General features: G+C 41.5%; 4 protein-coding genes across 4 annotated transcripts; 2 read left to right on the top strand and 2 right to left on the bottom strand.

Moving 5' to 3' along the window:
• Positions 1-1,416: 1,416 nt before the first annotated feature.
• LOC137098971 (leucine-rich repeat-containing protein 30-like) lies at positions 1,417-4,499 on the bottom strand. The gene has a single exon (XM_067475756.1). The coding sequence runs from the start codon at positions 3,885-3,887 to the stop codon at positions 2,988-2,990; it is 900 nt and encodes a 299-aa protein (XP_067331857.1). The 5' UTR covers positions 3,888-4,499; the 3' UTR covers positions 1,417-2,987.
• Positions 4,500-14,328: 9,829 nt separating this feature from the next.
• On the top strand, positions 14,329-20,864 carry LOC137098248 (GTP-binding protein Rheb). Its single transcript, XM_067474290.1, has 8 exons — positions 14,329-14,652; positions 15,394-15,465; positions 17,486-17,553; positions 17,651-17,733; positions 17,824-17,880; positions 17,978-18,025; positions 18,368-18,449; positions 20,093-20,864. Exons 1-8 carry the CDS (start codon positions 14,601-14,603, stop codon positions 20,183-20,185), a joined length of 555 nt encoding a protein of 184 aa, XP_067330391.1. The 5' UTR covers positions 14,329-14,600; the 3' UTR covers positions 20,186-20,864.
• A 341-nt stretch (positions 20,865-21,205) lies between these two features.
• Positions 21,206-22,675, bottom strand: ly97.3 (lymphocyte antigen 97, tandem duplicate 3). The gene is made up of 4 exons (XM_067474292.1): positions 22,581-22,675; positions 22,246-22,315; positions 21,803-21,925; positions 21,206-21,500 (listed from the first exon to the last, which is right to left on the bottom strand). Exons 1-4 carry the CDS (start codon positions 22,638-22,640, stop codon positions 21,394-21,396), a joined length of 360 nt encoding a protein of 119 aa, XP_067330393.1. The 5' UTR covers positions 22,641-22,675; the 3' UTR covers positions 21,206-21,393.
• A 1,585-nt stretch (positions 22,676-24,260) lies between these two features.
• LOC137098249 (gamma-crystallin N-A-like) lies at positions 24,261-26,230 on the top strand. Its single transcript, XM_067474291.1, has 4 exons — positions 24,261-24,373; positions 24,577-24,825; positions 25,313-25,458; positions 26,014-26,230. Exons 1-4 carry the CDS (start codon positions 24,353-24,355, stop codon positions 26,147-26,149), a joined length of 552 nt encoding a protein of 183 aa, XP_067330392.1. The 5' UTR covers positions 24,261-24,352; the 3' UTR covers positions 26,150-26,230.
• The last annotated feature ends 1,222 nt before the right edge of the window (positions 26,231-27,452 follow it).

Here is a 27,452-nt window from a genome sequence, read left to right as displayed (position 1 = left end):
AGCAAATATAACTATTAGCCTCCTTATAATTAACCACATTCAAGATTTGTTTTCAACCAAATGCTTTAACCTTTCAGTCCTTTCAGTCATCTTTTTATTGATCATTTTCCAGTACTTTGAGCCCAACTTTATTCATTGTTTTGGGGTAAATATTACAGCATTTTAGCTAATACAATTATCTGCCCATTTCAGACATTCTTTTTATTCTTACTGCCATTTATCCATTACTTCCAGCCACCTCTTTATCCATCAGCTTTTTTATCCATTATTTAGATTCTGTCTATTTCAATCAATAATCCTTCACTTTTGGCTAGCTTTCTGGTCTAACTGCTTTTAACACACAGTCACAGCATATAGTGCTCTGGTGTTCATTTAGTATTTACATATTTTATTTTTATTCAAATCATAATTTATTATAAAGAACCTGTGCAGAATTAGCCTGCCTTCGGTTGGGAATCACTGGGGTTCTGCCACATATACATATTTGAACTCGGTAACCTTTCGCAAACTTACTTTCATCGCACTCTCAAAGATTGGACAGGAAGGAAGTGTGTCCAAAATTGATGCCAGAGCAGGATCAAAAGATTCCATATTTAGGCCTCAAAGGTTCTGACAGCGGCGACTCTCGCTGATTTCTGAACAACATTCGGAGCCACTGAATAGGCAATATTGACATTTTGTTGTGGAGAGCCGCCACCAGCCGGGGAAGGAACCTGTTGGCCTTCAGCAAATCTATTCCTCTTCATATTTCTCCCTGCAGGGACAGTGTAAATCAGTTAAATATAAGAGTGATGAGATAAATAACACTTTGGTGTAATTGCCATAAGTGGCAGTATAATGCTGTTTGTCAATAAATGCCAATCACCTCACTCTACGTGAGGCGTCTTGGTGTGACCTAATAAATCAAAGCACTGCACTACAAAGAAAGACTTATTAAGTCTCTCCTCATGTGGCTGCCAGATAACAGTGATTTTGTCATTTAATTGCATTGTGATTATCCCATGCGTTGATTGTCAAAAGCTCAATACGAAATTGATTAGCTGTCCTTCATTTTGGGAATTCACCGGCTGCAAGTGATGCTAAACAAAGCTTTGCTTTCCACATAGAAAATACCTTTGAAAAAAGAACAACAGTGTGTGTGCTCATCCAGTTGTTACATCTCGCACCAGCATCTCATTATAAAGCAAACTTATCTGAGCGCACGGCAATTAAACAAGACTAGCAACTCCTACAAAGCCTGCTAACTGCAGCCTCGACTGTGCAGCTGACCACCAGTGAGTGAGGTTCAGTGGGGTTCATTGCCTCGATGGGAATGATCTAATTAATTGTCATACTAGTTAAAATGCGTTTTAGTTGACTGTACACAAGACACAATAATATGACCCCAAACACCACAATGTTTTTTTCAAGCCCAAATACATTTTAATCTATTAGTTAAAGTAGTAACAGCTGAAAAAACAGCTGTATACACTGTATAAATTGATACAAAGTAGACAAAGTCATTGTGGATTATATAGGCCCTAGAATAGTAACATCACCACAGAACACTAATACCTGAATTCAGGTCATCTGACTCACACTGGAGCAATATCTTCATAGGTGCTTTATTTGACAACATGTCCCAGGATCACTATGTAGGACAAAGACTTATTCAGGAGGGGTTCGTCTGTCATGAATGTGTGCATTTGTGTGTGACTGTATGTGTGAGAATGGGAGAAAGAGAGGGTTTGTGTCTCGCCCCGCATTCACTTTGACTAATGCAGTAATACGTACAGGCCAACAGAGGTCACTTTTTTGCCTTTTCAGCTGCACATTCAATCTTCCTCTTAAGTGAGTGACCTTCTTAAAGGTAGTGAGACGCATGTGGACCTCATTAATATTCAAACTCTCAAGTTGACACAGACTCAGGGGCAACTAGGTGATAACAGAAATGGGAACATATATTTATTCAGTCACAAATGCAATTACTTATCACATGTTGCGGTACAGTACTACTGCCATGTACCAGATGAAGTCAGCGTATTACAAGCATGTGCTTATATGATTTTTATAGCAAAGGCTCTTGGGATAGTAACACAAAGGAAAAACCGATGTTGATATTTGGTATGTTACCTGACATTCAGTTGATAGTCAGGTGTCACATAAGAAAACATTTCATACATGACACAAAAACTTCAGTTGCATTTATTTCTTTATTTTTAGAGGTTTGACCACATCATTTAATAAAAACAATAACTATGAACATTTTGTTCTTTTGAGCTGTGATAAAAGTCAGTCTTTTCATGTATAATATTTGGGGCGCTACTGTGGGTGCAGTTCCAAGCTGGCAGCAGTTTTATAACACATTATTAAAATCAAATGACCAGCTTTCAAAGCTTTATTTACATATCATATAAGATTGCTTTAAACTATTGAGTGAGAGAAAAAGATTTTTTGTTTTCAGATTGTTAGCATTAAAACAAACCAACCTCAGAGAAAGTCCAGCCCAGCAGTCCTGATCTTATCTGATGGAGTGGAACAACATTTAATCGAGTCTAACTGCCTGTTGTGTTCTGTTTTTTTGCAGATCCTAAACCCCCCACTGCTGTTCTTTCCACTGACTTTATGCAACCGATCCCTGTGACCCGAATGCAACAAAGAGACTGTTGATCCGTAGCCGAACTTACCTCTGTGCTGCCTCACTGCCACCGTCCAAACAAGATCAACTGACCAGTAAACACCTCCCAAATGTGGCCTTGTGAATTTTTGTGTGAGCTGAGCAACTTATGCTGTCGCAGTGCTTCACAGTGGTCGCACAGACACTTAAGAGATAACACAGCAGTTACTTTATATCCAAACTTTTACATTACATAAAAACTGTTCTCTCAGTTTTCGGTTTGTGGTGACAGGGGACTCAGAGTGTGACCACCACGTGTCAGACATCCGATCTGTAACTTAACATTACCACACACTCTTTTTGACAAACACACACTCACAGTGGTAGTCCGTCATGTGGGTTTGAGGTAGTTGTAAAGGGCACTGAGTCCTCCTTGTAGCACTTCCTGGATTGGCTTGAGGAGGGGGTTGTGGATAATGTGAAGTCCTTTATCCAAGGGGTGGCAGGCCAACCTCCCAAGTTTGCTCAGTTGGTACATTTCTGCTGGTACACTTTGCAGGTCATTGAAGTCAACATTGAGGAGTTCCAAAGACTCAAGAAAACAAAGAGTCTTGGGCAGTGTATGGATACTGTTTCCCTCCATGATAAGGATCTTCAGGTTAACTAAGTCCTGGATCTGATCTGCAATCGTCTCCAGGCGGTTGCAGGCTAGGTGGAGGAAAACCAGACCCCTCATGCTGTAGACACAGGTAGGGATGTAAGGAATGCGGTTGTGGCTAAGGTTGAGTTTGGTCAGATTGTGCATGGTTGCCAAGCTGCCAGGCAGGCCTGTGATTTGGTTGTTGGCCAGGCTGAGCACCTCCAGACAGGTGCATAATCCCAGCTCCTCGGGCACTTCGTGCAGGCGGTTGCGACAAGCAAAGAGCACACGCAGCTTCTTCAGGAGGCCAATCTCTGGCGGGAGGCGGGACAGGTTGTTGCCCCATAAGTTAAGAATCACCAAATTGTCCAGAGTTCCCAGGGCAGGGGGCAGAGAGCTCAGGCAGTTCATGGACAAGTTTAGCTTCTGAAGCTCTCGGAGTTCCCACAGCTCAGTGGGGGTCTCATCAAGCCCACGCATGGCTAGACTGAGGGTACTGTAACCAAAGTGCACAGTGGTGTGTCTTCGGATCCTCTCAGCTGCCCAGGACAAGCTGGGCTGGTCGTCTCTCAGAGCGCTCTTCCTCCTTTGACTCACACTCACGTGATTACATTCCCCGTTGGAAAAGCTGCAAGACTGATTCCCACCCATTGTCCTCACAGCAATGTTGATTCTTTTGCCGTTAATGAGATGTCAGCATGCAATTAGCTGAATCACCAGCACTTGGAGCATTGAGAGGATCACTAAGGATTGTGGCTGTTAATTGATCTCCGGGGTTCTTGTACAAGCCACACAGAGCACGAGCAGGTCCAGTGGCTCTGTGGGCTCTGGATGCTGTAGAACTCCTGATGTTTGGCAGCAGTCACACTGAGTCCGGAGTTGTCTTTTCTGAGTTGAGTTGCAGGCTGCTGTAACTGAGCACTACTACAGCGGCTACTCCTGGTCTCTGTCTCCCACACGAAATGCCTGTCTTACTGGTCTTCATTCCACAGCTGGTCCTGTCACTTTCCAAGTCCACAGATAGCTCCCTGCTCTCCACCCACTGCAAGAGGATTTGACTGGTGATAGGAGGTTTCGTGTGCTCAATCTGTTGAGGTTTGACCTCATACCCTAACACACAGACAGACACTGGAGTACACATGTTGTCACACTTGAACATGTTGATTCTTTTAGCTCCATCTCCTGTCTTTTGTATATTATTTTCCATTTGTAATGATTCAGACATACACTGTTGCCAATAAAGTTGGAATAAAATATTTTTTACCCCCATTATTGTGACGATGTGATTAGTTCTTGATAGATAAAGTGTATATCTTCTCAAAACTGTATTGATCCATCTTTTCCAAACATATCACAGTGAAAATTAAAACACAGCTAACCTTTGCAAAAAAGAGGAATGTCTGAAAATAAAATTATGCCAACTTTTTGGACACTTTATTTACCTGACCATAGCTTTATAGTTCCTTTTTTCTCAGGAGACTGTGAACTTTTGGCCATTTTAATCTGACTCAGCTTAAACATGGTGCCAGTTCTAGCAGCCGTGAAAACACTGAATCATATCTCAAAAAAGAAACAGTTCTTAGGGGAATTAGTGGACACGAATGCACAGACACGTGCTCGCTAAAGAGCAAAGGGACACAGAACAGTCTCTCAAAATCTGATTCACGTGGCCTTAGTGATCCCTCTTTCTTTATGTCAAAGAATTTATTTTTTATTTGTAAAAGAATATTTGCATATTGCAGGGTTCCTACTTTACTTGGATTGATTGTAAATAAAAAAAATAAATAAATAATGTATCAAGTGACAATACTTATGCCAGTGCTCATACTAGTACAGGGAATTATCACCTGCATCTGCAGCTCCCCTCAGCTTAACAGGGCTTTATTGGGAGTTTCCATTTTGATCATAGCGAGGTGAACTCAGCACTTGAACTCAAGCACTGAGCAGCTTAAGAACCAAACATTTCCTTCAAGCGTCGGTTGAGACCAAAGCTAGTGCTGAAGAAAGGGAAAATTGGACTTATATTCACCGCGTGGACTGGATAAGGTGTCTCTCATAACTGATGGAAAGGATATGATAAAATGACAATGCTGCACTCACAACTTGTTTCTCCTTTCCCCAAGTGGCCATCAGTTCGGAAAGGTTGTGAATACGTCCTCCTTCTACTTTTGACGATTACACTGTTATTCAAATGACCTTCTTGCCTTTGAATTGTTGGAGAAAAACAAAATATGTGCCACCATACTGGAAAACGTTTGTCCAAATATTGTGCTCTATGACACTTTACCACAATATGCAGTAAATAGTTTTTAAGTAGTAGATACATTGTTTACACATTAGAACTCATAAGGACAGATATGAAAAGGAAACTCAAGTCTATATTCATAAACATTTTAATTATAGAAGGTATTTTCCTACTTTTTATTTTAAACAATTATATCTATATATAACTTTGCAGACATATTTTATACAACTAATTGTGCTACATTGTTGTGTAATATTAGTAAATTTGGTATTTTGTCAAAGGGCAACAGAAATTGCGTATCTCTTAAATTAAACTCAATTTTTCATTTGTCTTTATTGAATAGCATCATTGTTCCTTGCTGAGAGTTGCATTCAGGACCCTCGGCCTGTGCGCAGAAGGCCAGACTCTCAGAACATACTGTTCTTATTTGAAAGAGCTCCGTTGAAAAAGACACAAAGTGATACCAAGAGATGTACCACAAAAAGCCACAACCAAACAAAATGCCAAACGACGATGCAAAAGGATGAACAGTGTCTAAAAATAGACACAAAATGTCCAAAAACAAAAACAAAATAGCTAAAAACAGACACAAAGTGTTCAGAAATAGGTGTTAAATGACTACAAACACTAAGAAATACCGAAAAGAAAGGGTGAGGCCCTTTCACTCTCTGCGCCCGGGGGGTTTGTTTTCTCGTAATCCATTCTTGTATGGCATCAATTATTTTCTAGGTGTTGTCATTCAAGTGATGATTTTTGCAGCAGGAGAAGTCTAGATAGATGAGCCTGGAATATGTTACATAAACGATAGAGGTGTAAATAGGACCGTAGACTTGTTCAACTTTCCTGGACAGGCTTACAGAATCTGACCAAGACAGGGATCAGCTTTAGTCATCATTCTTCTCCCAGTCCAGTAATCAAAGTACTTGGATGACAGTTAGCAGTGATATCCAGCTCTGGGGATTCAGTGGCTCTGCTCCTGAGCATGGCTACATCAGCACTTATAAATGACAGGTTGAATCATGCATTTGCTGAATTGGACACTGGAGATACGATTGGGTGCATTGCCCGTCCACGCAGCTGCTTGTGCAGCATGTCGCATCTGGACTATTTTAGTAAATCTTAATACTTTCACATTACAGTAACTTTGTGTAGAAACTGCTTTCTGGCTGACTGGTACATTTCTTGTGTGTGTGTGTGTGTGTGTGTGTGTGTGTTGGTGTGTATTTGCAGCAAAACACTTTATCACAAAGCCCTTTACAGGCCTCAGTTTTTAGGAGAAGAGCTTTGCTGCTGATCTTGAGTGTATGTGTGTCACGGCTAATTTCACAAACAGCAGGATTGCTTTACCCCACCATCCTCTATTTACATGAAAAATGACACCTCAGCTGTAACCATCAGAGCATTTCCCCCATGTGCAAACACAAGGCTGGGAACCCATGCTGTCAAATATGTAGAAAGAGCCCGGCCCCTCATGCATAGCCCACGTTTGGGGTTAACCGTAGCACTCCGACACCTCGAAACGATACGACCCATGAGCAGATAAAGCGATAGGGTGGAAAAGAAACAGGATGGTAGGTGAATGAATGGATAGAGGGAATAATGCTTATTTGTGTGACAGATAGATGTCATCATGACATACCTCTCCATAACACACCGTTGTTAAACCCTCCATCATGATCTTAGGTGGTATGAATCATCATTATATGCTCACTAAATGCTTCTTTTTCTTTGCATGCCCCCAAATGAGCCCCCCTCCCTCCTTTCTACCAGAGGAACAGATGTGTGGAAACAGCTTGAGATTTAAATTACAAGGAAATGGGATTTACCATTCCTCTTGCATTTGCACAACACCTTAATACCGAGTCCCATTAGAACCAAATTAGGATGAGTTACTTACTCTGAGAACAGTTACACCCTCCTGTCCTCGGGGTGACAAAAATGATCTCATTTGAGAAAGCTCATCTGGTTATGTGGCACAATAATGACTCTGGATGAGCTACCTTTAGAGACTCAAGTTCAAGATATATACCAATATTACTTGTTCATTACTGTGGAGGCTTCTGGCAATGACAGATGACGTATGGCCTTGTTGCTACAGCATCTTCTGTGGTTGTCTCTGTCCTGCTGAAAGGTAAGGAGTACCTGCCAGGACCTGAGGCTCTTTAGAGTCTATATTGTAGTCACATTACTGCCTGAAGCCAGCCCTCTTACTGAAGAATATGTTCCCTCTTTGGCCAGAATAGAAGACAAGATCAGGTCTAAGAGATTCCATTTTGCAAGTCCGTTGAGTGTCCCAGACAAAATCGGCATCATGAATAGCAGAGAGCACATGAACAACAGTGGATGGCGAGCCACCTGAGATGATAATCGTGTATTATTCAGCAGGTGCAGATGTGAATATTCACACCACTGGACACTTTCCACTTTCCATTTGTGCATTTGTGCCCCCCGCCCCCCTCCCCTCCCACCAGCTAATGGATTCTGTGGAAGTGGCTGTGCATTTTTGTCTAAAAACTGAGGATACGTCACCCATTTCAATTGCCATCTAGAAATTGGCTGCAATGTTGCTTTGTCCAAACCTCCAGGTGACACAAAGGATCAGCTTAGCAATGCAAATTAGCAGGGAGGGTATTGGAGGAAGTGTCCAACAAGTCTGCTCCGAGGCTTGAATATGAGGCCAAGAACATTTCATTTCAATGTTGCAAATGTTCATTTATTTACCAGATTGCACACAGGGGTTGCCCCTGGCCGCTTGTGCAAAGTGACACTATGGAAATGATAAAATATCAAGATGTTCTTAGAGACTGCTTGCTTTTGAAACAAATTGGAGCTAAAGGAGCATAAACCCAAATCATAGCCACTGCTTAGAACATTTTAGCCTCTTTATCAACGCTAAGTGAAACACCTCTGCTGACTATCTTGTAATCCCCTAATCTCTCTCCCCAGGCCACACGCCAGGTATCTGCAGTTAGATCTGAAGTGAAGCAGCCAGATTCATCTCGAGATAAACTGGGACAACATGATGAATAGATAATAAAGGCACCCAGGGGAGAGCACTATCCGGGTTAACTCCACCGCATAAAGATACCATTTGTAATGATAGTTGGAATCAATGGGGAAACGCAGCAAGCAAAGCTAACTGGGCTCGAAAGTGACCAAATCAGTCCTGACTTTGCTGATGCAGCAGATGGGGAGTACAAACCAATTGTGGCTGTGACAACAACAAGCGGGGTGATAAAGTACCATCGAGCAGTCTATCTGGGTCTCACCTGCTCACTCCCACTGCTACAGGCTACCGAGTGCCAGACAAAGCAGTTGTACACTGAGCAAAGTTGCAATCGTTATGAGATAAACTGTCAGTGCTTTCGGATGCCTGCGAGATTGACTGATTGATTGATTTTGAGTCCAAGCTCTGACCTCATCACTCCCCCGTAATGTCAGCAGGCTCCCAAAAGTGACTATAATGAACTTCTCCCCCAAAAGTACATAGATGCAGAGTCTGACTTCAGCTGATATGCGTAGTGGCCACAGGCCACCATTCCTCTGACAGACAGCTCTGACCACTAAGGGAATCTACAGTAGCATCTAGTAAAGGAGTTCAGACTCAAATCATTTTATTGATGAGCCCATATAGATGCTTGGGCCAGTCTTATTGAAATTCCCTCCAGGTGTTTCTGAGCTATAGCATTGACAAGAGTGGTTTGATGTAATCAGTTCCTCTTTGTGTCCAAGTAGAAGCTTGTGCCACGTAAATGTATAAAGAAATCCCCCTTGATACTGTGTTCATAAGATCAGAACATATGTGAGGACACAGGGACCCTGACCCATGATCTCTGACCCTCAAAATGTATCAAGTTCATCACCTGAGTTTGTATGGGAGAATGGTCCTTTTTTGGATTACATGACCCACATACAAACAATTTTAAAAAAAATAAAGGTTTGAAAAGAAATAAAATACAATGGTTTTACTTTTAAACAATGGTAATTTTACCACATTTGCTGCAGTCTGCCAAAGTTTTTCCAGTAACTAGATAACTATATTCAGAGATACACTCGGCAATAAAGCAATACTAGTGACCGACTAGTGATGCAAACAGTGGCAGCAGGCTAAAATACAAAGGTTCAGCCCAACAGTTATTATTATTACATAGGGATATTCATAGTTTGCCCCACTTAACAACAACAACAGAAGGATAGAAAATACCCACACTCTGACCTTCCTCTACATGGCCTAGCTGCTTCAGAGTCGAAAGCTTAAAGTCTAGATAATCTTGGGAATGTTTCGTTGAGACATTTGCACTCTCACATGCACCGCCTCTGGACAAAGTCAGGAGAATGTCAGAATTCCAGTGCATGTGTGAGATAGGCTTGCTGTATATAGAAAGCCAGCTTACCTGTGGCAATCTGTCTCTTTTAGAGACAGCAGCTGACTGGCCTCATGTGGATCATGCCTAACCCTTCAATGATGTGGGCTGTGCAAATAAAGAGCAAGTTCGCTTCGCGTGATAAGTTTGGTAATAGTTGTATGTTTGCGACAAATATTTGCGTTTGACTTTAAATGACCTCTGTCGAATTATTAATTTGCTATGAGAAGGAATTAGCTGTAGTTTAATATGTTTCGCTTATGTTTAGCCTTTTTCTGCCCTGTCCTTCCTTATACAGACTAATCCAAACTGTGCCTTATTAAAAAAGTGGACTGGAACCTTTTGGCAATAAACAAGCCAATGAGTCGATTTGTATCCCTGAAGCCAGAATTTACTTGGGTAACAGTTTTCAACCTTAAAAAATCTACAATGGCAACACACAAACGTAAGCAACATCAGTCATTACAACAAGACAAGTATCCAGACGAATTCAAGATATCGCCCACAACTAGATGTGGGAGAGTGCAATAAAACAGCCAACAGTGATGGCTGTTACAGCCAAAAATTCATGGCCATGATTATTGGGACAAGCATGAAGACATGGAATACTATATAAGGGCCTGTGGTAGGAGAAGTGTTGGCGTTATAGAGAAAGAACAGAGTAAGGAAACAAGCAGTGCAAAAAAGGAGGAAGGAGTACTGACAGTTTGAACAAACCCGTTTATTACAAAGGTTGTGTCAGAAATGTGTTGGGAGTGAGTGCTAGCTAGTGAGTTGTCTGCTTGAACCAGTATGTCAGGTGTGGTCGAGAAAGTTCTCCTTGCGACTGCAGGTCTGAGACAAGTGACAGTAGTGAGGCTTCAGGGCTGATGGTTTTTCTGTTCATGCCACCAGATCTTGAAACAATAGGATCTGACAAGCTCTGTTCTTGAAATTAGGATGCTTGCCAGACCATCACTGCCAGCATGCCATAAATGTTTCATGTGGTGCTGATATGGTAATCATTGGATCCCTACAATGACACCTTGTGTGAGTTGGATAATGATGACTGTCTTTCAGGCCTGTGTGACTCTGGACACAGTCCAACAGCTGAGGCACAGGCTGAAGAGTGAATGTGCCAGTTAAAAAGGCCTTGTTTTGGCCAATGTAGGTAGATAAAAGTCCCAAAGATGGACGAAATGAAGGTGCACTGGGCGTCCTTTGAGCATCATGCAGATATACGATGAAAGATGATACACTAAAGCGTTCCTGTGAGTTAAGTATGCATTCCGCTTCGTGAGGCTTGCAAGTGAGTCCAGGTGCCCGTTGGTGGCACAGACCCAGCTGGAGGATGTGGCTGACTCGCTCTGCTGGCGCTCAGACTGGCATGCTAACAGAGCCAGGGGTGCTTTCACAGTGAGTTGAAAGAGCCTGGCGCTGGTGCCGCACACCCAGGGTTCAGAAACACGAGCTCCAGCTGCATGTCCACTAGCTCGCGTATAGCTAAAGGAATCAGGGACTGGAAATCTAAAGTGAATTTTCAGCCTGCAGCATAGTGCGTGACAAGAATATCGATCTCACGACATTAACAATCACGCACAGCGGCACCAGCTTAATCATATCTGTGTCTCGTTGCTTGCGAGATACTGGGAGATTAATTGCTGTGGTGGAAAAAAAAAAAAAGAACTTTTCCAATCACATGGGATGAAGTAAGAAAGGCCAGTATGTCTGAATGAGCTCAGTGCAATATTTGTCTGAGGCTTGTGTAAGCCTTTTTATTGAAGTGAAACAATCTTGTCAAGCACCTGTTGTTCTTCCAGGGGCTATTTATCGTTGGCCTGTGTGAGCACAGTATAATCCCTGGCTAGAACATGGCTTTATTACCAATGTGACCTATTCTTGGTCATCATAGTGTGTTAGAAGTTTGTATATAAGAGGAATGAATGAGGGAGAGGCAGGAAAACAGCTCCACGAGTGTGTGTGTGTGTGTGTGTGTGTGTGGGAGTGTGCAGTGATGCAGGCACCCGTCAGCCATTTCAGTCAAGCTCCGATTTTCTTTATTTTGTTTGTTTGGTTGGTTTCTTTTTTTGGACACCCAATGTCATGCACAACAAATCGCCTTTCGCTGACACCAGCGATTCTTGTCTCCAGTGCTGAGACACACATGTGGAGGCGAAAACATTTGGGTTTTCACTGACGGAGAGTTGGACATTTCTGTGATTAAGTAGTAATCACCCAGGAAGTGACAGGCAAACAGGGGATTTCACTGGGCACAGGGCAGGAAAAACTACACACCCTTGGGCCTGGTGGCTATTTTTGAGGGAGTGTATAATTATTTTAGGGGTTTTACTCTGAAAACTCTCCAAACTAGCAACTTTTAGCAGTTTTTAAACCCGTGTGTGTGTGTGTGTGTGTGTGTGTGTTTGTGTGTGTGTGTGTGAATACAATTTCACAGACTCCGAGTACTAAGAAACGACACTTCAATAACTTTAGATTTTAAAAGCAAATCAGACTCTCATCATCTCACCACCTTGGCCACGTCTGTCTTGAATTCCTGTGTCTATGGGTTTGACCCATTAATTTTGGCCTGAGTTCCTATGGCATTGTTGGATGCCTGTGGCTTTGAAAGACTATGGTTATATTAAGACCCGGGTATTTTAGCATCTATAAGTACACTATCATCTGGGATGTATGTAGTCTGATTTATATGTGAGGTACAGAAAGCTTGTCTTATTATATGGTCAAACTTGAGGAACAAGGTTTCGGGAGACATTGCTTTTGAGTTAAAAACAAGATGTTGTTTCTTTGAGCCATCTTTGAACCATTCTTTGTGTGTTTGTGTGCGTGTGTGCGTGTGTGTGTGTGTGTGTGTGTGTGTGTGTGTGTGTGTGTAGAACAGCTGTTTGCTCCCTCGCAGAATAGACTGCTGGTCATATAAACGGTGTTATGGGGACATCTACTGGCCAATGTCAAACTAGGTAAAGCAGCCGATTTTATCAAATTCCTGAGACTCAGAATAAACAGTATGTCCTGTGTATAAACTGTGAGCTCATTGTGACCATATTGCATCTTTATTTCTCTCATGATAGCAATATTGTACATAAAATACTGTCCACTGGCACATATGCTGCATCCATGCTTATCAGGCCTTTGAGGTCTTAATGCGGAATAAATGGGAAAAGCAAAAATATATAACATAATAATAAACCAAAGTGATTACGGAACCACTTTTTACTTGTGGTATCATCATTTTACCACATGTGCTGAATAAAGTTTAATTCACCTTCGTGCTTATTAGCGACTTTTTGCTTAAGTAAGTGGTAGTGGATGTAAATAAAAGTCCTGCCTTCCAAACCTCATGTTGGAGAAAGATCAGCTTTCACTAACAAAATTTCTCCTTTCAGACTGACACTCATGTTGACGTGCGCAGCTTTTGAATGTGGTAGTTGGTCCTAAACGGCCTAATTCACTTAACTTTAAACTTGATTTGCTCTTGACCATTCAGCTGACAACAAATATTCATCACATGGTTCATTTAGTGTTTAGTATCACGTCATCGGTTAAAAAAAAACAACAACTTTTTTCTAAACTTGGCCATCATGTGCTAAGTTGTCATGGAATCGTCAACTGCACTTTAAGGACATCTCATCTTTGTTGACCTAATTGTCCTAGCATAACTAGGATTGTGAAAAAATAGGGCACACAGAGCTAAATGACCACCCACCTCTTCTACTGACAGATACATGATGAAGCAGTGTCATTGTTTGCAGTCAGTCCTTTTGATCATTTTTAATGGATCATTTTGTGAACATTCATTTAGTTGCTATTTTTGTCTCTTCTTAGCTCATTTTAACAGAGCCCTGTGGCCTGGTGGGGCCGGCTCCGTAATCTACTCATGGTAGTTCCTGAGCCAACCTGAATGGAAAGTTGATTTATTATCTTACAGAAAGGACGTGTGAACAGCTTTAATCCCACGAGAACTGGACGTACTCCATCTTCTAACGAGGATACAATGATCAAAACTACAAAATTAGATTTGAGGTGATGTTCTCAACTAGTTACTGTTGGGTAACTAGGGACACTGCTTTTCAGTTTTTCAGTGTTGAAGGTTGTTCAAATAATCTAATCAAATAATCCATTTGATATACTTAAGGTATTTTGGAGATTAGATTTGAATGCGGGACACTGTGGCACTGCTATGATATGTAGTATTTTTACACTTAAGTACATACTATATCTCATACATAAATACATCGTCTTTTTATTTAAAATATGGAGACGTCCGCATCACCCCGGTCAGTATTTTAGCTCTCTGACCCTAAAAATGTGAATGACATTCTGACTGACCACCCAGGACATTCTAATATGTTACGCAGCCAATGGGATTTTAGAAACTTGGCACTATCGCTTGACAAACAGCTGCTTCACCCAATCAGAGTGTCAAAATAGGCTCCAACCCCCGCCTTCAGTGTGCCTGTCGCCAATCATGACGGACCGTAATTACTAATTCATTACACTGGAAAGGGGAGTGACGCAGTTATTGTAGATCCATAGACACTCCGCGCTTTTTTTTAAAACATATGACTTGAAATACATTTTTTAATCGAGCGCTGAATCCGAATTTTCCTCATCAGCACAACATAAGGATAAGAACAAGGATTCCTGCTGCCATCTGCAGGCTGTATGCCGAATCTCTGCGCTCCTTGAATTCGGATGCCATTCCGGTTGGAGGTTGCGGGAGACCCCGAGGACTAGATGCTATAACCAGAACGAGATATGCCGCAGCCGAAATCACGAAAGATCGCCATCCTCGGGTACAGATCCGTAGGTAAGTTCCGAGAAGAAGGGGGGAATGACACAGCAGAGGCCTTGGATGCGACACTGAGGCTATTTCAGCGGCCTTTCGGGTCAGTTTAAGTCCTCTATGAGGGCGGTTTACGCCTCTTATAATAGACCTAAATTATAGGGACTAGGATCTGTCACGCAATATTTCCGAGCTTGCGAAAGAGCGCCACCAGGTGAGACCCGGGCCTTTAGCACACGAGGCCTCGAATGATGCGTAAAAGAGCTTTTTACGCGTCTTCTCCTTTTGATGCGGTTCCGTTTAAGGTGAGCCAGCGTTAGTTCGTGCCCCGCTCTCGGAAGGCCCGAAGGACCGCCGGCGTTGACGCATCACTGTGTGCACTTTATTTTAGCGAATCCGAAAGCAAAGAAGCGCAATTAGGGTGGCAAGATGGCACAGAGAGATAACGCAGAGTGGAGGCCCAGCCAGCATGGAAACACTAACGAAGAACCTCTGTAACACTCCCATGGACAATTGCATTGTGTGTGTGGTTGCCTACTCAGCAGTGAGTTGATATAGTAACCTCTGTGCAATTTGTAAACACCTTCACTGAAATTACTAGAGGCTTGTATCGGGGGTTTTGTGACCTTCAGTGGGCTTTTTTTTTTTGGCTTTAATTGTATTCTTATAGGGTTTCTATATTGTTAAGGTTGTATTTCTTCATTCACAATTCAAATAATAATTATTCTGAGGGGTTTGAGTCTGATTTGTTTTTTGTTTTTGCAGGAAAGTCTTCCTTGACCATTCAGTTTGTGGAAGGCCAGTTTGTTGACTCTTATGACCCAACAATAGAAAACAGTAAGTGTTGCACCTTGATACAGTCCTCAGCTACTCAGATCCCATTGTGGCTCATTAGTTGTTGTTAACACCAAATATTTTGCCGTTTGCCACTTCACATATGCTCTTTTTGAAGAATGTGTTATGTAAAAATTCTAATTATTATTACCTCTGCTACCTTAACATATATCGTTACACTGCTACATGCACTGTGCTAGGTACAACCAGCCGAAACCTCTGTAATGCAGCCCATCACAACAGTGCTACAATCGGTACTGCCTTCAGCTGTGTGTTCATTTACTTTGTTGTGCTGTTGTCATTATTTAGCCTACATTCTTGGGGGTGGAAACACATCTCTGTAGGATTCAGTCCAGTTCAGCAGCGGGACAACCCCAGCCTTTAAAATGGGCATTTGTCAAACAAAAAGGCTGAAGCCCGTCCCCAACATGTTGAACAAACACTCTCAGGCCTAAAGATGTTTCACTGAATATCACATAAAAGCAAATACAAACAACAAATTTTCACACTTAAGAAACTGGAGTGTTTTGCATTTTTGCCTTAGAGTTTTTTTTTAAGGATTAATTATCAAAATAGCTGTTTATTCCTCTGTCAGGTGCCGTCTTTGTTGTGTAACCTGCACACAGGTTGTAATATTCCTTCTATCTTTGCCATCTCTGCTCAGTTTTGTCTGTGCGGTTTGTCATCACCTGTTCAAGTGTGATCAGGCCTTTCAACACTGAATATACTTTCTTAGTTGTTATGTGACCGAAATTTGATATTTTAATCACATGATAACTAGGATGTGAGCACAGGATATTCAACATACAAAACTACAACTAATGAATATAGTAATTTTAAAATAGCTTTGTGACCATATCATATTTCTCTGTTTCTTATTTCTCTTTTTTTTTTGTTTTTTTTTGTACCAAACTCAAATTATGCTCCTTATTGCCGAAACTAGAACATTTGGAAATTTGGCTTAACAACCTACTCAAACAAATTAACTGATTGATTATTAAAACAGCTGCAGACTGACAGCTCAAATACAGTATCACATTCTCAATTTGTAATCAAGAGTAAATAGTTTGATAACTTATAATAGTTTGATAACCTATTTTTCAAATCTAAATTTAAATGTAAATGTAAATATTTCACTCATTCAAACTTGTCAGTCACACTGAAATTTATGATGAATAGATGGAAACTGATGTCAAAGAAAAAACATTTAGCTTTTGTTTAATCATATGTTGCTTGTTATCATTACTTTAGACATCACTTCACATCTGTTCACCATGATAACCCTGATCTGATTCCACAATAAATGATAAGACTTGATATAGTGATCCAAACACTACAGCAGCTGGTTTCTCTGGTCAGAAGAACTTTCTGACAAGGAGCCTGTATAAAGTAGAGAAATGTTTGGCGGTAATAAAACCCTGCTGACTGTTTGGACATCGATGCCTTGGAGCAGAAGCTTTGCTAGAACACACTTTAAGAGCACATTCTGCCAAAGGAAAGAACATACAGTACAATAATCCACTAACGTAAACATACATGTTTCCAGACACTCCAGAGAGTTGAGTCTAAACTTTACCTGTAGGCTGTTTTCCTTTTTTTCCCCCAATCATGTTCGCTCACATACCACCCTGCATTCCTTTATTGTGTGGTCTGTATCTATAAATAATTTCTAGATGCCAAGCATAGGAGAAGAAGCATCAGGGTTATCAGCAAGATGCTGCAGGCAGTGTGTAATCTCTCAGTCCCTCTGTAGATAATATGACCCATCCCCAGGCAGATATTGACATTCCTGTGCCGAATGAGCCCGGCGGTCCCACGCAAACCAAAATGGATCCATAACTGGGCTGTGTCTTGTATGTGTCAATATTTGCAGCCTGAAACCTAATGAAGACACAGTCAGCTATAAGGTGTATGAGTCTTCTGTGACTGTATTGGGTGGAAATTTCCTGCTCTCCGTCCATGAAAATGTTCGACTGTCATTTCTTTTTATTTATTATTACTTTGCCTTTTCTCTTAACTGCAGCGTTTACTAAAATGATCACAATAAATGGACAAGAGTATCATCTTCAGCTGGTGGACACAGCGGGACAGGTGTGTGATAGTATTCCATATTAGCATGTTGTCATATGTTAATATTGTCAGAATATCTGGATACTATAAAATTTCTTCCCTATTTCTGTCTCTCCAGGATGAGTACTCTATCTTCCCACAGACTTACTCCATAGATATCAACGGTTACATTCTGGTGTATTCAGTTACATCTAATAAAAGGTAAACTTTAAATCCGAGTAATATCTATTCATCTGGCCGGCACACAGTTCATCGTGGCAGAATGAGAAACCGTCCTGTCTTTTCTTATAGCTTTGAAGTTGTACAAGTTATCCATGAAAAACTGTTGGACATGGTGGGAAAAGTTCAGTGAGTATCACCTGTTCTCTTGTCAAATGTGCTTCCAGACAGGTGTAATACATCCTGCGTATGTGACAATATGCTGTTTACATTCCCTCCAATGCAGAGTACCAATTATGCTTGTCGGGAACAAGAATGACCTACATATGGAACGGTATGTCCTCAAACATGTTCAGATTCAAATTAGGTTCACTACAGTAGACATGGACCAAAGCCTTTGCCAGTTTTTCTACTTATTATAACTTTGCAGGCTCTCGGGAGCAAACATTCAAAGTGAAACAAGCTTCAAATCAAAAAAGCAAAACAAATACAGACTTGTTAACGTTCACAGATGACTGCACCAAGTTCATGCGTTAAAAATGCATGTAAAAATGTTTAAAGTGCAGTAGTCCTTCAAATACAGCTTGCGCAGGAGCCAATTAATAGAAGTATCTATAAAAAACCCAATTTGTTTCACCTACACACAAATGTTTGTGATGTGTTTTTTTTTCCTTAGAGTAATCAGTTGTGAAGAGGGAAAAGCATTAGCTGAATCGTGGAACGCTGCATTCATGGAGTCCTCAGCTAAAGAGAACCAGGTAGAGTAAGGAGTTGAGCACATACAGATGTTACACATCGAGTGTTTTGGGGTTTTGATTGTTCTCACTACACAATTAAACTAACATTTAATTACCTGTTGATCCACTAAAACATCAACAGGTATAGATGATTCTGTTAATGATGTATTTTTCGATTGGATAGTGACAAATGTTTGTTTTAATTGATCTAATATGGAGTTCATGTGAAACACAGAGCGTCACTACCACACAGCCTGTGAGCTTTTTAGGCTTTGGAAATCTCTGTTCAGCACCACAGAAGAGATATTTCAAAAGTCTAAAAACAACAGCTCTAATGGTGTCATCCGGGTTGCTTTGGGCCGTGGGGGGGCTGGATTCTATCCCAGCTGTTATTGGAGACATACACAGACAGACAGCCATTCAAGCTCACATTCACACCTACAGGTAATTTAGAGTCACCAATAAACATGCATGCATGCGTTTGGGGTGTGGGAGGAAACCAGAACACCCGGAGGAAAGCCACGCACTAGGGGAGATCATGCAAACTCCACACGGAAAGGCCACAGGCGGCAGGTAGATTCAAATCTGGGAACTTTGTGCGGTGTGAGGTGTGAGGTGGCAACACTTAACCCCCATGCTGCCCCAGTTTGAGGACATAGAGATTTCAAAAAGTAAAATTGATGCTGTGTGTCAGATTGCATCATGCGTAGGATCCAGCATTTTTCTAGCGTGTTACAGTCTCCAGCTAAAGGTCAGAGTATTTCTGCATCCATTACTACGACTTCTCTTTACTACTAAGTCATTTTCATTGTTTTATGTGGATAAATGGTGTATAACATAAAGTGTATTTTAATGAATATTTTTGCTTGCAGCTGAAGATGCCTATTGATAGTCGCTGCTCTTCGTTGGTTCCATTTCTGACACCACTGCACTGTTTTGGTTTCACGGCTGACAGAGTTAGTGTGGGTTCAGTCAGTAAACACTCACTGTCCACTCTCTTAACTGCTCAAGACTAAACAGACAACGTTAGCAACTGGTTAATGACAATAGTGGAGCATTTAGCAGCTGAAGAATCTGTTATTTCCCTTAGGAGTCGGTGGAGTGCGAACCTCAGCTAAAAGCAGAGTAAATGTTGGACTTGATTTGTCAGATAAACACAAACATGAGTGCTACTGTTCCTTTTTGTCTCCTCAGTCTGTAAATACAAAGTCTCCCGATTGCCTTTAGTGCCAGCATCGTGTTTACAGCTCTGTACGCTTCAATGAAATGGCCAGACATTTAGAAAAGGCTTGAAGTTGAACGGCGGTTGAAAACATGTTCGGCCACAGTGTCGATGATACAGCATTATTCTGCTGATGTTATTCAAAAACATACAGAGAGACGAAAGTTTGACCAACATCAGCACCCTCTTTCTGTTTTCTGGTGGATGTATTACTCTACACAGCTTCATATTCGGGAAGTCAGCTAATCTGTATCAAATCAAATTAGCGAGCAATATTGCTCGACTCAGTTTACATACACATAATACCAGAGCCATCTTTGTAAGGACCCTAAAGCCAGTGAGCCTCCACTGGTGTTTGTGCTGCTGGAAAATTCAAAGTGAGGTGACTGAGACATCTGACAGCATCTTATGTGCGTGTCGCTCTCGTGTTTGTCCTTCGCAGACAGCCGTGGAGGTTTTCCGGAGGATGATCCTGGAGGCAGAGAAGATGGACGGCGGCGTGCAGCCAGGAAAAACCTCCTGCTCCATGATGTAGAGCCGCCCAATCAACACACAGGACACTGCACTGGGATATCCTGTTACTTGAAGGCTAGCTGCCAGTTCTCCTCCACCTCAGCTGACTCCACCCCCCCCCCAGGGTCCTAAATATCCAATACTGTCTATTTATGGCTCTGAATCCACTGTTATTTATCAGTATTTCCTGTTCCCTTTTGTCATCCTTGTTTTTCTTTGCGTAGATCCCTTGTCTTACATTTCCCACAATCCACCCCTTCTCCATCTCTTTGCTCGGCACTGATGCAAAACATCACTTTGGGTGTATCAGAAAAGAATGTTTTCCTGTGCTCGGTAATGATGACAACTGTAACTAAGGCCAGAGATATAAGTGGCTTGATGCATCTTAGCTTCTCTTTATGCATCTTGTATGTATCTTCTCTGTTTAAATAACAGGATATAAGAGAAATGTCCTACCGGCCAAGCACCCGCTCTAAAAACTGATAAGTAAATACATTTCTTCTGATACATCCTCGGCTGTTTAGTTCCTTCCAATATACAGCTCTTTTTCTACAGTACCCTCTTCTCTGTTCTTCAGTTTGTTTTCATAGCGGTTACTGTCAACAAAAAAATAAAATCTGCATCCATTTTCTAATGTTGAAAATGTTGTACAAATGTTTTTGATTGTAATCATTAAAGCAAAAAGTGGTTATGTAAAAGAAGACTGAGTAGATTGTTGTCTGGGCTAAAACGTGTGATTGTTGTCATTAGGTTGGCAGAGCAGGTTGACTGATTTAGCACAATTTAATGGTAATTTAAAGTGTTTCTCAGAGAGAATATTGGCAAATATTGGAAGCACGAACTGAAGAGGGAGCCAGGTTCAAGTGCTGAGGAGTAAGAGCTAATGATTGACGTTTGTTGCAGCTATTTGCAGTGTGATAATTGCTGTCAAATCACTGAGAGGCTGAGCTGTTAACAGGTAAAAGATTTAAGAGAAACCTCAGAAAATACCAACTTTCAGCAAAGATTTTCAGACACAGTTAGAAGGAGCACGGACACATGCTATTTTTCAAACCGTCATAACGCCTTTATTTGTCAGGGGACTGACACTTTTTTTTTTTTTTTTAATTTTCTAAAACGCAGCTGCTTGGAATTTATACCTCACACCTGCAGCAGCTCTGATCTGCAGCTGTTACTGTGAGATCCAATACATTTTAATGTTGTTTGATTCGAGTTATTTGTTATTACATTTTAAAAGGTGTTGCACATGTCATCACTGCAGCACTTGATGTTGATGTAGGCGTTCATCTTCAGCATTTCACAGTCCGACAGCTTTATGCATTTCTGGAACTGGCCAACTGAGAGTGTAGAAAAAGAAAAGAAAAGTCACTTAGGTATGTAAGACTTGCATATTTGCACAATTCACAAATATTTGATATTCTTCCTGCTATTGTGGCTGTTTTGCCACAAAAGGTCGTAAAAGTCTGTAAAAACAATGCATTGACCTCACCGTTCCCTAGCACTCTCATTTTGGTGTGATAGTTTACTTGGAAATCTTTTTCTGCTTTGCATTTGCATTTGACTGTGGTCCAATCTGTCATTTTCCAGTTCGTGCATTTGTTAAAATGATAAAGCAGTTGGAGCATTTCCAGAAACTCACATGGTGCTCTGAGGAACTTGGCAGCAGCACACGCATCCTTCCCAGGTTTACATGTCTCTACAGTGAGGTCACAGGTTCCCCCGGCCGTTTTGGAGACACAGCGGTGACAGTCCAGGGCTTCGCCTAAGACCAAAACCACACCGACAATATTTCAAATACACTTTTTAGCCTAAGCGTATGAAATTAAGGTCCAGTAAAATGTGGCTGATGTTTTTTTTTTCATCTAACAAGTAGATTAAACTACAATGATCTCAGCAGCTTTTTACACGCTGTTATTACTTTCATTTCTTAGTTATGATGGCTACAGTCCTTTGACGGGAAAATAATTGGGTTTCCGGCTGGTCGGCTGAGATTGTGCTTCTGTTCAGCAGGGGAAACAGACCTCCCTGTTGCACAGCGGCAGACATTGTGTTTATTCAGTAGAGAATCAGTGACAGACTCACCAGCTGTCAACAGCAGGGCGATGCTTAAAGCCAAGACCAATAACTTCATTGTTCTGCTCAATACTGCTGCCTGTGAGCGATTAGGCACAAATATTAGGCGCACATTTGATAATACAGTACATACTGTACTTTTAGTACAGATTTCATGACACCAAAACATGAGTTCATTATGTCTTTAAGAGGTAAAAACAAATGTGTGGAAAAGATTTTAGCTGATATTGAATTACTATTGATTATCATATTTCAAAAACATCTAAAATGCTAAGCAAATGAAACAGGATCTAAATCTAAAGAATTGTAAAGAAGCAATGTTTTCGTGTATAGAAACACTGTACCTGGTCGGTCGTCCTAGTTTCTGCCAATGTCTGAGACGTATTGATCCTCTCTCCCTGCATTTATACCCGTTCATACCTTGTCCTGTCATGGTAACGTCCCATTATGAGGCGTATCTCTAAGTGTACTCGCCTTGGGTACACTGTGCTCAGGGGTTACAGTTTGCTAACCCTCAGATTCCTGCATTATGCAACAGCTGTCCACCCTTTGTCCACTCCTGCATATAATTCATGAGGCTGTTGCAAATATTACACATGCATTTGTCACAGACTGCAATAAAGTTTTACTGTGTATTAGCTGAAGCTGTACCATAAGAGGACAAGTGGCTCAGTATGTTTACTTTAGTTGGATCATATGTAATACATATAAGGTGTATTATATTTAACCACTATCACCACCAGACATTAAATAGCTCCAAGAAAACGCCAAGTCTGAACTGAATGTAAACTTACATTTATTATAAAACTCAAAAACAGAAGAAATAACTGCAACACTTACCAATTGCTATGCACTGATAGTAATGCGTATAACTCTGGCTCAGATGTTGCTTTAAATCCAAATACGTGTGGATCAGCCACAACATTAAGTACAGCTGTCCATCTAATGCAAACCAATACAGCAGGTCTGCCGTGAATTCAACTATTTCTCAGTTTTCAAGTTGAACCAGTTAGAAAAATGAGAATTCTGCTTCATGTTTATTGTTGATGTCATAGTGGGTTTCCAAGTCATTCATGGCAGAGCTGCTCTACTGGACTGCAATAGATAGGCAGCTACACCTAATGTTGTAGCTGATCAATGTAAAATTGCACTAATTACATAAAACATTTTCTTTAAATCATAAAGTCTGGTGTAAAATCAGTATACCCCTTCTAGCAGAATTCCTGAAAATAGTCTCCCAATAATCGCCCAAGCAGCCAACTGATGCGAAATGGACAGACATCTGTTTACATAAAGTGCAAAGTCTGCGTGGTTTTTCAGTCTACACACCTGGAACAAATGTTTACTGTCAACGACTGCCTTAACATAAAGGCCAAACCTTGTTGTACTTACTAATCTCTAAAAATCCACTCTAGTGTAATTAATCTTTTCCAATTGTCTGCTTTATGGCGGCTGCTGTGAATGGAAATAGATAGGGGAAAAAGGACGTACAGTACATTAAAACAGGTCTTCTTTGTTCAGTTCAGTCTCCTCCCTGGTTTTTATTGGCCAATGTCTAAATTGACGCAGGGATCCTCTCTGGATCAACAGCAGAGAGACTACAGCAGAGAAAAGCTAGAGGGATTTCTGCTTTGGAATAAATCATCTGGGTTGTCTCCCTTTCACTCTGCCATTAAAACTCAGACACGGACAAGTACTTCAGCACCGACCACACCTCGCTGTTTGTGCCATCTCCAAGATTTATTATTGGCACGGTGTCATCCGCCTCCTTTCACCTCTGCTTCATCTTTCCTTCTCTGTTTATTTTGCCTCTCATCTGGACCCAACCCAAATATTACCCTGCCACTCCGACTCACTGCTCCCAAAGCCCAGTCAAAGCAAAATCTCTCTCTCTCTCACTCTATTGTTTTGTCCCCTGAGCCAAAGTCCAATATCAGCACTGGCACATGTATGAGAAACTGTCCATGTGGCAAAATGTCTAAACCCCCCATTGTTGTGCTTTTGTTGCCGCTGCCTCTCAACGCCACTGGACTCCCTGTCCACCATATATATCTGGGTGTCCAAATGTTTCCACTCTTATTCTTTGTGACTAGTTTGGAACAGCTAACAGTGGAAAATGACTCAGTACTCAGGAAAGGTGAGTACCACAACAGTGGAGCCTTACAAAACATATGCAGGTGTTTAACAAATAAAAGCCACAAAGCAATAATGTGGAAACACTGGCTCAGCCTCAGATATCAGAGATGGCACATTTGCAAGGTATTTGGATGAAATTTGTATTTCCGGTCAAAGTGATCTATTGGGAGAATGACTTTTTAATGTTGTGGCAATAAATCGCAGATTGTCTTCTATGAGGGAAAATGTTTCACTGGGAGGAAACTGGAGATCTGCAGTGAATGCGACAACTTCCAGGACCGAGGCTTCATGAACAGGGTCAACTCTGTACGTGTGGAGAGCGGGGCCTTCGTCTGCTACGACCACCCAGACTTCAAGGGCCAACAGTACATCCTGGAGCATGGAGAGTACCCCGAGTTCCAGCGCTGGAATGCACATAATGACCATATGGGCTCCTGCAGGCCCATCAGGATGGTAGGAGTGTGTGTGTGTGTGTGTGTGTGTGTGTGTGTGTGTGTGTGTGTGTGTGTGTGTGTGTGTGTGTGTGTGTGTGTGTGTGTGTGTGAGTGTGTGTGTGTGTTTGAGGCTGCAGGCTGGCATTTGTGTAGCCTCATTTCTGCACATCTGTTTATTCAGGCAAATCAAAGTATGAATAATTTTAATTGCCTGAGTATGGAATGATGGAGGAATTGCAGCACAGCAGCACATTAGCAACTTGCAGTGCAGCTATTCATATCATATATTGACACCACCAGCTGAAAGAAAACTGCACTTCTATTGCACTGCAGTCACAGACTGAGGACTGTTACATATCATCCTCCACATGTACATTTAACCTTTAGATTTCTATAGGTACATGTGGTTTGCACATACCGGGAGAAGGCATTGGTGGTGTGCAGTGAGGTGAAGGCGAACATTGTTGCTGTGACTCAGCGAGCGGGCTTGTCATTATCCTCCCCAGCATGGAGAGCACTACAGGATGGAGCTGTTTGAGGCAGACAACTTCACTGGCAAGTGTGTGGAGCTGTGTGACGACTGTCCATTTCTGCAAACGCGAGGCCTGATGAAGAACTGTGTCAACTCCATCAAGGTGTATGGAGATGGAGCGTATGTATCTCTGAAGCAAGAGCCTCATGTATGACTAATGGACTGTATGTCTGAGATACTGATACCCCTAGTGACCCTAGTGAAAACTGGAAAGGCTCAGACACACATCTTCTCATTGGTTTACCATCTTAACCTTAGAATAAAAAAGCCTCACCAGCACCCACTTTTCACAAACACTGTCCTTGTTGCTCTGGAAAGGTGAAAGATATTATGTACGTGCACAAGGACATTCATTCTAAACACACATTTTCTCAGATGTCTTTGAATTTGAGCATGAAGCACGGGAAGCTAAAAGCTTATAGAACAAGCTCTCAAAGCAACATAGACAGAAATCCATTATTTATCAAAATAATAAGACAAAACAAAGTAGCTGGAAACTTGTTTGTGCCATATTCACAATGCTTTTAGCACCACCAGCAAAATTCCATTAATCAAAAATGTCATCAAAAACTTTTCAAAGCAAATAAGGAAATGCTTTTACTTTACTTATATCAGGACTGAATTACAATACATAGTGCATTTTTAAATGTCAGTACTTTTTTTTTTTTTTTTCAGCTGGGTGTTGTATGAGGACCCTAATTACCGTGGCCGCATGTACATCGTGGAGCGGGGAAACTACTGCAGCCACACGGAGTGGCAGGCTGAGAACCCCAACGTACAATCGGTTCGTAGGGTGGCCAACTACTTTTAAAGCCAACTCGCCCATCGCTGGCAATGTGATGGCAGGAGTGAGATTACCCACTGTCGAAAAACACCCCACACTGTCGCGTGCTCTCACGGTGGCTTTGTGGGACTGTAAAATAATAAAAGATGAAGATGATGACTGCTTGTTGTTTTATTTTTGTACTGAATTATTCAAAGGATGAAATAAAGTAGTAACCCTACAATTTCTTCATTTTTCATTTTTCCCTCCTTTTATGATCAGTCAGTGTGAAACTCCTAACATAACCACCACATTTCACAGTGGAAATGGCTACAGGCTGTGATTCACGTAATTGGTTTCTATTATGTGCCGTAACAACAGAACCTTTAAGTGCTGTACTTTTCCTCATACTAATGGATCCATTATGAACTTACAAGGGGTATAGTGGATATCACTGAATGCAAATTAACAGATAAATAAATGGTCATTTTATCACCCCGGGGGGGGGGGGGGGGGGGTCCAATTGTTTTGGCTATTTAAAAGAATTGCAGCGCAAAAAATGAAGAAAAGAGAATGCTCATTTTAAAACTCAGGCAGACTTTTCATACACACATTTCTCCTTCTGCTATACAAGTCTGCAAGTATTCCTGCGGTGAGCAGTCCAAACTGTGTGTCCTCCCCACATATAGTGTATAAACCACGAGTGACAGCCAGATGTTGCACAGGTTGAAGCTGCAGCAGTGCCCAGCCCGGGGAGCTCTGCTACCACCTAGTGTCATTTATTTATTTAACTGTGAAGCAGTGACGCTCACTTCAAGTTCAGGTTTTTAAAAGGATCACAGTGAAGATGATCAGCTGCAATGACACAAACAGATAAAACATTTTTTTACATAGATCGCATCATATATAAATTAATACTTTTCTCTTTGGAGTTTACGTATGAATGCGTCTGACCGAGACGCTTACGTTATATTTTGCACACACGATGCACTGATGCTGTGTACAGTGCAGCATCATTGATGACAGGCTGCCATCTGTTGTATCTAATAGCAGCAGCATTATTAGCTGACACTTTCATGTTTTATGTAGTGCCGCATCATTTTCCTTCCGTGCTCTAACTCTTCTAGGAATGTCACACCCTGATTGTGGCCGCTGGACCTATAATGAGCACTCGTGTGCTTTCTCTTCCAGCTGTCATGACAACACAACATCTATCGTTACAAGGTTTCACTTGTGGCCTCTATTGAGTTACAGGGTCAATGTAGGACAGCTTAATGAGGAAATGCTTTGTCTTGAGTTACACTCAATGGCTATAGTTTAGGGGCGATTACCTATAGCTAACCTTATTCCT

The sequence above is a fragment of the Channa argus genome, chromosome 14 (assembly GCF_033026475.1).
Source record: "Channa argus isolate prfri chromosome 14, Channa argus male v1.0, whole genome shotgun sequence".
In the NCBI taxonomy this organism is placed as follows: Eukaryota; Metazoa; Chordata; class Actinopteri; order Anabantiformes; family Channidae; genus Channa; species Channa argus.
This window is presented reverse-complemented; position numbering and strand designations above follow the sequence as displayed.

Bases quoted from the DNA above. Each gene is read 5' to 3' on its own strand.
- LOC137098248 (XM_067474290.1), top strand. From the start codon at position 14,601: ATGCCGCAGCCGAAATCACGAAAGATCGCCATCCTCGGGTACAGATCC. The intron at 17,554-17,650 runs GTGTGTGATAGT...CTGTCTCTCCAG, and splicing joins TGGTGGACACAGCGGGACAG to GATGAGTACTCTATCTTCCC. The intron at 17,734-17,823 runs GTAAACTTTAAA...CTTTTCTTATAG, and splicing joins TCAGTTACATCTAATAAAAG to CTTTGAAGTTGTACAAGTTA.
- ly97.3 (XM_067474292.1), bottom strand. From the start codon at position 22,640: ATGCAGGGAGAGAGGATCAATACGTCTCAGACATTGGCAGAAACTAGG. The intron at 21,926-22,245 runs GTGAGTCTGTCA...TTTTGGTCTTAG, and splicing joins CGCCCTGCTGTTGACAGCTG to GCGAAGCCCTGGACTGTCAC. The intron at 21,501-21,802 runs GTGAGTTTCTGG...CTACACTCTCAG, and splicing joins CAAGTTCCTCAGAGCACCAT to TTGGCCAGTTCCAGAAATGC.
- LOC137098971 (XM_067475756.1), bottom strand. From the start codon at position 3,887: ATGGGTGGGAATCAGTCTTGCAGCTTTTCCAACGGGGAATGTAATCAC.
- LOC137098249 (XM_067474291.1), top strand. From the start codon at position 24,353: ATGACTCAGTACTCAGGAAAG. The intron at 24,374-24,576 runs GTGAGTACCACA...AATAAATCGCAG, and splicing joins TGACTCAGTACTCAGGAAAG to ATTGTCTTCTATGAGGGAAA. The intron at 25,459-26,013 runs GTATGTATCTCT...TTTTTTTTTCAG, and splicing joins AAGGTGTATGGAGATGGAGC to CTGGGTGTTGTATGAGGACC.